The following is an 8,530-nucleotide window of genomic DNA, read 5'->3' as shown; positions in this document are numbered from 1 at the left end:
CATTGAAAAAAAGTGAAAAAAATAAAGTGACCGTTATACTGATAACCACATATGTATTCAATGTCAAAACAAAGCTGGACATTTACTAAATTCTCTAAAATGCATGAAATATCAACAAAACCGTGATTTACGTTAAACGCCAAGGGCAGACTCCTTAAGTCTCGATTTCAAACCAACTCTTCGTTACACTGGCACCCTGAGTATAACAAGGAAGTTCGATGCGTTAAAATTATTTTCCTTATCCGCTTAGATAATGCAATAAATAAATAAATAAATAAATAAATAAATAAATAAATAAATATTATCATGCTATGAGAAATTGCTGTGGCATCAAAAATCTTCATTTGTTTATTAATCTATTTATTTATATTTATCTATATTTAACTGTAAAATCGCTTTCAAGCAGATCTCCCTTACCTAAACAGCTATAAACGCCTTTTTAACCACAACAATGAGGACAATGAGCAGAAGGGAAAAACGTTGGGTGGTTAATAAAACAACAGTTTTTACTCAAAAAGTGTTTTCTTTTATCCAAAATTCTAATTACAAGAGGGGACCATTGGTGTTTTTTTTTTTTTTTTTCAGAAATCGGGGGGGGGGGGGGGGGGGGCAAGACCCCCCTGACACTCCCTAAATCCGCCACTGCACTAAGAGTCAACGGTAACTGCAAACTCCCCTAAACTTTTTTTTAAAAATGTATTTCAATTTTAAACAAATTTATCTATAAAGTCTATATAATTGATTTTACAATTTACATATTTGAAAAATTTTCATTTTTAACGATGCCTAGGCCTGGTGATAGAAGTGAACACATCAGACCATATATATACCCGGTATATATATATATATATATATATATATATATATATATATATATATATATATATATATATATATATATATATATATATATATATACTAGTATATGCAAGTGCATTTGTAAGAGGGTCGTTCAAATATGTACTAAGAGCTAGCCTTACACAAACAGAAAAGCCATGGCTGAACATTTTGTTTTGGTAACATACATGAACTGCCACTTAATTATAAAAACATACTACGGAAAACTGCAGTATCACGTATGTAGATCTCATTCGAGGACAAGGGGGGAAAAACATGTTTGAAAAAATTAGAAAACCGGCATGAATTTAGATGGAATGGTAATCGGTACTTTTCCACCAGATTTTTTGTCCTAAAAATGTCACCAAACTGTAGCCGAACAATTTAATTGAGACGTATCCAACTACAAATGTTTTAATTTTTGAGTGGGCAATTTTAAACAAACAAGAAAAATCAAAATGTACAGTTCAATCTTTGTGTGTGTGTGTGTGTGTGTGTGTGTGTGTGTGTGTGTGTAAATTTAAAAATGGAAAACATATTCCTTCATGATCGAAAAGGTTGCGTCTGAGTTATGGTTCAAAATCTGTTTCAGTATCGAAAGTGAAACTACTGCATGGTAGCGTTTCCACGCTGTTACCGTGAAGGAGCTGATATTTTAAAAAAATGTTTATTAAAAACAAATTACTATTCTTTATTACATTAAAAGAAGGGAATGGTGTCAAAATTACACAGAAGTTGTGATACATGTTTGTTTTTATAATGTTAATATCTGCCGGTCAATGTATCTTGTTTATGCCATTCGTACTAGACGAGCAAATATTAAACCACTAGTTGCTCCCGTCTTGTATTATACATCAAAATATGGCGGCATTTACTGGAGCGAGGGCCCTGGTGAGGGTGAAGTATTTGTAAATGTGATCACACTACAGAGAGCCTAGTGAATTTGTTTACAAGGATAATTTTCAAAATATGCCATTTAAAGTGATGGAAAACCATATTTTCGACACCCCGCGCTTGCCAGGTAATAAGGTAATGCAAAAGTTATTTCGTTGTTACGGAAGAAAAATACCCTGACGTTCAAACAGTCATTATAGTTGCCGTTCATGTGACTTTAGGGATTGCTGTTGAATTCGCCTTGTTACGTATCAGTGATATATATTTATGCCCAAGGTATGGATATAAATGAACTTGAATTGGAACTTAGTGAAGATCTTACCCAAGACGATATCGAAAGCTTAAAATTATTGACAAAAGAAAGCCTTGTTTTGAAAACGGACGATAATGATGCCAAACGCTTTTTAACGTCTCTTAGAGAATGTTGCACTCCGTTAGAGAAATACTACGAAACACTAGAGAATCTACTCTCTAAGCTAAAAAAAACTGTGAGTTTTTCGTGCGGAGAGGTTTATTGGAGTGATCGAGTCAAAGAACATAGAATCAAATACGAAACCTGGCTCAAAGAAAAAGGCATTCAAGGAAATCCAAACTTTTTTGGCAGAAAACATTATCTGGAACAACTAGAGAGTGGTCTATATGAAAGAAGCATTAAAGGTTTGTAGGCCAAAGAAAGTTTTAAAATTAACAGTAAAAAATATATATATAATGAAAAGCATCACATGCTTGCAATTACATACATGTATAGATTAATAATAAATTCCATAACTAAGTTACTTTCTAGGTAAAACATATAATTGAAAATTACAAGATGTATGATGTGACATTGTGAAGGCAAGTATTTATATAATGTAACATTTTGAACAGCAATCTTCTTTTTTCCTGCTCATATTACTAATTTAACAAAATAAATATTTATAATTTCACTTGAAATAAGTTACTAGTATGTTTGTTGGTTTTTCTTGTTTCTTTTTTAACAGAGCTGTACAAAGTGATGTATACTTTGTCATTTGTAATAATAGCTTACAATTAGTGTGCTTTCTGTCAACAGCAATATGTATCTGTGGTCTTGGAGGGCTTGGGAAGTCTGCACTGGCACGTGAAATGTGTTCTAGGATTGCATGGAAGATAAAAAAGGTTGAGATAAGGTAGGTTATTTTGTCTAAAACATAGATATCTAAAGCAAGGCAAGGTGTTTTTGTTGAATATGGAGCTTAAGAATTACATTGTCATTTGAATCTTGATTTAGGACCTTTTTTATTTATAATGTATGTATATAGTGATTTTCTAAATTAGCCTTTTTTTAAAAAATGTTATCATCTTTTAGTATTGCAGTATCAAAAACAGATTATTTAGCATTCTTTTTTAATATCACTTTAAGGGAAACGATTTATGTCGTTTTTGTGCTTTGTGAAACTGTAATATGACTTTAACAACTTAAACAGGCCCATAGGCCATTGGAGGCCTCTAGAGAACCATCTTTTTGAAGGTAAAAGCCTTGCTGTGAATATAATATAGATCTACCAGTTGATACTATGACATTTTCCAAATTGGGTCAACTAAAAAGATAAAAAGGACCACCTTTTCAGAAAAATTCCCCCGTCCCCTTGAAGTGCTATTTATATATATTCATTAAGGCAGAAGTTAACATATATATCTCATCTTTACAGGGCAAAAGACACTATCAAAGAATTTCTGACCACAGTTGTCATCAATCTCATGACTCACTCTGATCAAAGAAAACCTATGCTAACAGAGGCAGACCTCACAGATTCATTACTCAGCATTTTAAATACTGAGAACGGTAAGTTCATTTATTCTTATTACATACACTTGGATCATACAATTTATAAAAAAATCCATGTTACATTTTACTTAATATATCATATGGATGGCCTTAAATTTCTATTAATACCAATATTCTTGAGTAATGAAAATGTACTAATTCCATTGGCTGTAGTCTTATTGGTATCTGAGATTAACTGAAATAAAATGCTGAGGCACTCACATTTTGAGACATAAATTTTAGCTCATAATCTTGTGCATCATTTCAGAAGACACTGTAGTCATTTTGGATGATGTTGATAAGCTGATGGGGAGCAGTAACAAAGACAACTTTCTCAACCTCATGCATGATATAGTTTGCAGAATGAACCCTGATTCAAAGGTAATTTGTACTTGAAATCCACAAAGAAAGAACCGGCTTTTTACAATATACAAAGTCCTTAAAATGAAAACTGTGCAAATGAAATGCCAGTATGTTCTGCATGAAAAATCCTTACACATGTATATTTTGTTAATTATGTACTTACGATACTGAAGGATAAAACATGTTTTTGTATGGACCAAGGTCCTTTGGATTAAAACATAATTTTGAAAATAATTTTGGAATATCTTTGAAAGGAATTTTTTAGAATAACAAAAACTTGCAGCACATCTGATTAGCATTAGGATTTTCTTTAGTACATTACGGCATAAGTACATAAGATAAGGGATATTGTTATGACTAAAAGGATTTATACGATTTCTCATTTGTTGGCTTGAGCAAATGTTTCATTTAATGGTTTTATTTTGTTAGGTGAAACTTTTGATTACATCTAGAGTTGAGATGATGGTTGAGGGGAGGTTTGGTGGCTTGATGCAAGAGATAGAACTCAAATCAATGGAGCAGAGGGAAGCAGAAGAACTTCTCCAAAAAACTGTTTGTATGAACAGTGTAAGCATTAATTAATCTTTCCATAAATTGGTGATACATGTAATTGCCATAGTATCATAATTTAATATAATAGTTTTTTAAGTTGATTCATATTACACAGTCTAACAGACATGCTTCTATTGTGTCATACTTAGAATAAACAGATATTTCTAATGCTTTGTGTTCAGGGCCAGACATGTCATGTGACATTAACTGACGGCCAGTGTTCCACCCTAGCCCATCTGTGTGGCTGCAGTCCACAAGCATTGTTAGTTGTGGCAGACCTAATGAGACAGGGGGACCTACAACCAGATGACATCATCAGCCGTCTCCAGCCAGGGAAACTGAAAGCCACAGCCACTTTGCCACCAGTTCACAGATGCTTACAAGAAATGTTTGCAGCACTTCCTGGGGACATGCAGAATTGCTTGGTTTCACTTTCCGTGTTTGACTCCAGCTTTGATGCGGAGGCTGCTTACTTTGTGTTCAGAGAACTTCAGCCAAAGGAGTCTCGCAGTCAATATGCTGAAGAAGATGCAAAATTTGACTTGAGGTGTTTGATTGGCCATCATCTGGTGGAGTTTGAGGACTACAGTATTTACTCTAATACTGTTACCATGGGTTATAAGAAATCTTCTTTGGGAAGATATTCCCTTCATCCATTGGTGAAAAATTTTGCTGAAGGCAAGGCACTGGAAGAGAACTTTAGAAATATAACTGTAAAAGGGATGAATGGCTTTGTTTTGTTCTTTGAGCAAAAAGCAAAGGAGATTCACAAACAAGGGCTTGGTGTTTTTTCTGTTGTGGTACAGCAGGTGATGTCACTGTATCTTAGGACCTATATGAAGATAGCTGTTAATAACCCCTGTACAAGTGAAAAAATGTCAACCATTATGGTCATCAATATTTTCATAGAAAATCTGTCTGATTTAAGTGAGAGAATAAAGTACTTAGCAGAAGCCCAAAAGAAAGCTGAAGGAACTGGAGATGTCATAACATCTTGTTACAGAATGCTTCAGACTGCCAGGTGTTATTTAGATTTAGAACAATATGATGAAGCTGAAGCGATATGCAAGCAGGCTTCACTGCTCTTTCAGGATGACTCTGTAAAACACAACTTTCCAATACAAACACTCTATCATTATGTTTGTGGCAATATATTTTACAAAAGAGAGGTTTACGAAGGTGCTTTTCACAGTTTTTCAGAATGCAAGAGATGCTTAATGAACATTAAAGGAGAATTTGATGTTTCTCTTGATGACGTGGAAAACTTCATCGGGTCTGTTTACTTTTCACTTCGTCAATATAAAGAGGCAGAGAAACATTTTAGTATTGCTCACCAAAGACAGAAATCAAAGGGAAATTTGACCCCTGTGACTTGTGCTAACATTGCCAAAGCCCTAAAGGCCATGTGTAGGGATAAATTGTACAAGAATGAGCACCCAGATGATAATTTTAAGGAGCTTTTTGAAAAAGCAGAAACCCTTAATTCGGATGCTTTGGACATTGCAACAAAAAATGGTGATTTCTCCCTGAATAGAGCAAAACTGCTGAGAGATTTTGCAGACTTGTATCAGGCCAAATTTGAAGTCCTGCAGAATTATGAAGAAGAAAATGTTCCTTTGGTGAGAATTGGGGAAAAGTCGAGTGCTTGCAAATGCTGTCTTAAAGATGCCAGCAAGCTGCTGGAAGAGGCTGTGGGTATTGCCAAGAAGAGAGCAACTCCTTACCACAGGTTCAAATTTGACTGCATGGTGTTCAGGGCATTTGTTCTGAAGGAGCTGGGGGAATATGAGGAAGGGTTATGTGAAGGTGATTTCTTCTCCTAGTATGTTATTTAAAATCTATTTTTAAACGTTCCTTAACATTTTAAGCGTGTTATTTTATGCAGAAGTGTTTAGACTGTATTGATTTTGGTATCTTTATAATGCATTTCTTGTGTGATTGTTGAGATTGTGTCTGCATAAAACAGAAAAGAACTCCAGCTGCAATTAGGAGAAAAAACATGGTATAATGGTATATAATACATTGGTGTGCAGTACACAGGTTTTTATATATATTGTAGGCAATTCTTCCCAGTACTTTGAAGAAGCAGCAAGACAAGTTAATGATCTGTCCAGTTTACTGTCCAGCACTCCACACAATGAGGGACTGGATCCTCAAGAAAAATCTTTTTTAACACTTGAAGAAGATGTGTTACCCATCTTGAAAAAACTCAACAGATCTATGGATTTGGAAAGAATCAGAAAGATAATAATAGTAAGTACAAGCAATTAAAACTTACAGCAACTTGTAATTTTACATTTAGTCAGCCTTAAAGTAAAAAAAGAATTTGAAATAGAAATTGTTATATTTGCTTACTTTTAAAATTTTGATGAAAATTTCATGGCAGGACTATAAGAAAAAACATGGTATGGAGGAAAGTGAATCGGACACGGATACCAGTGATGAAGACTGTGGTGCCCCCTCTCCCCAAGAATGTTCATCATTTTCTGATTCAGATGGTTTGTCTCCTGCAAATGAGAATGTGGATTCCAGCTCTCCACCTCACAAACTGTTTAAATGGAGCCCAGACAACTAGTGAAGAGACAAAAAAGAGAAATGAAATTGTTAGTCCTGCCAATCATTGATATAGTGTGTGTGTGTGTGTGTGTGTGTGTGTGTGAGCGTGTATGCTTTAATTAAAATATGGTATAAAGCGTGGAGTGAAATATTTACATTATTTCCTCCTGTAACAGTGCTTGTTTTGTAACACACTTACCCCTTTAAGGTTATAGTTTAGTGAAGCAAGATTATTGATTATGTTTCCATTTCTATGAAGGTATAGATGACACTTTCTAATGTAGTGAAAGCTTTGTGGCGTACAGGTTATTCAGTTTTTCCTGAGTATATCATGATGAGTCATTTTTTTCTTACCCAACTAAAATTGATTTGTTGATCATAATTTTCAATTGTATATGGATTTTTAATTTTTGTATGAGCATTTTGTTATTGTTTTCCCATGGCATTTAATATCTATACATATACCAATTCTGTGTTCATTGTCCATTTGCTCCTTAAATAAATAGGCATGTTGAAAAGAGACAGAAAAAAAGAGTCACTATCAAAATTACCAAGAGAGGAAATATAATGGAAAATAAGATTAGAAGAAGGAAAACGTTTAAGGATAGCCAGCTTATATCAGTGTTTTTTATCCACTGAGCTGGGTATACTAGTACAGTTGTCTTGGTATTGAATATTTTGAGTTCTGATAAGTTTTTATTTGACCTACTTGTGTATTCCTGGAAATGCATCTTTTCAGTTTCAACAGCCTTTAGATATTTGTAAAGCACTTACTCAGTATTACTTTCCTTGTGTTTGTTCTTCATATCGTGATATCCTATTGCTAGGCTGTGAACCAAAACTGCATGTAAAATGGGAGCATAGAAGACAATTGATTTTAGACATTTTATTTTTATTGATACTTGTTGTTTACAGTTTATTTTATCATAATTTGTAAATATAGGTTGCATCTTGCATCTGTATTACATTCCCCAAAGAGCACTTTAGTCTGTGCTTGTTAAGTTATTTTGGATTATCTGTTGCTGAAATGACAACTATTCAGAAATTCATATTATCATATTATTCATATTATCACCTTATAATTATGGTCATGTGCGTAGCTTTGCCAATTTAGGTGTCATTTTCATGTTCAAAACTATGTAGTGTTGTTTACTGGTAATGTTCTGGCAGATGATTGATTGAGTTACTATTAGACTTGAGAGAAAGTTCAACCAAAAATAAGACGGGGTAGAGGTTATTGATCTGGCTAGAAATGAAAATGGACTATATTGTTCTTCTGTTCATATGTCCATTTCAAGTAAGAGGAGATAAATTTTCAGAGCAAGATAGTCGGTCATTAACTTTCCTATCTCCTATTATTATCAAGAATAGGAGGGATGGGGAGAAATTTCTTCTAGTACAACAGGACTTTATACGATGAAACTAAAAATATACATTTGGAGATCTTTTTCTTCCAACTCTGTTATATTTTTACTGTGATGTTTATTTTGTGTTTAGCTTAAATATATGCATGTATATTTCGTTTTGTAGCTTGTTTAACAT

The 8,530-nt window shown here is 33.8% G+C and overlaps 1 protein-coding gene across 6 annotated transcripts; it reads left to right on the top strand.

Moving 5' to 3' along the window:
- Positions 1 to 1,682: 1,682 nt before the first annotated feature.
- Positions 1,683 to 8,513, top strand: LOC106150398 (uncharacterized). 6 transcript variants are annotated; one of them, XM_087000875.1, is made up of 9 exons: positions 1,683 to 1,858; positions 2,516 to 2,565; positions 2,783 to 2,879; positions 3,402 to 3,535; positions 3,786 to 3,898; positions 4,310 to 4,447; positions 4,615 to 6,238; positions 6,492 to 6,685; positions 6,819 to 8,513. In XM_087000875.1, the coding sequence occupies exons 3-9, from the start codon at positions 2,836 to 2,838 to the stop codon at positions 7,005 to 7,007; spliced, it is 2,436 nt and encodes an 811-aa protein (XP_086857001.1). In that variant the 5' UTR covers positions 1,683 to 1,858; positions 2,516 to 2,565; positions 2,783 to 2,835; the 3' UTR covers positions 7,008 to 8,513. The 6 variants fall into 6 exon arrangements, with proteins under 6 accessions (XP_086857001.1, XP_086856999.1, XP_086857002.1 ...); XM_087000873.1 differs by having other exon boundaries at positions 1,683 to 1,866; XM_087000876.1 differs by having other exon boundaries at positions 1,683 to 1,866; positions 2,505 to 2,565.
- Positions 8,514 to 8,530: the final 17 nt, after the last annotated feature.

This window comes from Lingula anatina, chromosome 1 (assembly GCF_051362555.1).
Source record: "Lingula anatina isolate TDL-2025a chromosome 1, LinAna3.0, whole genome shotgun sequence".
Classification (NCBI taxonomy): Eukaryota; Metazoa; Brachiopoda; class Lingulata; order Lingulida; family Lingulidae; genus Lingula; species Lingula anatina.
Note: the sequence above shows the minus strand (reverse complement) of the source record. Positions and strands in the feature narration are given on the sequence as shown.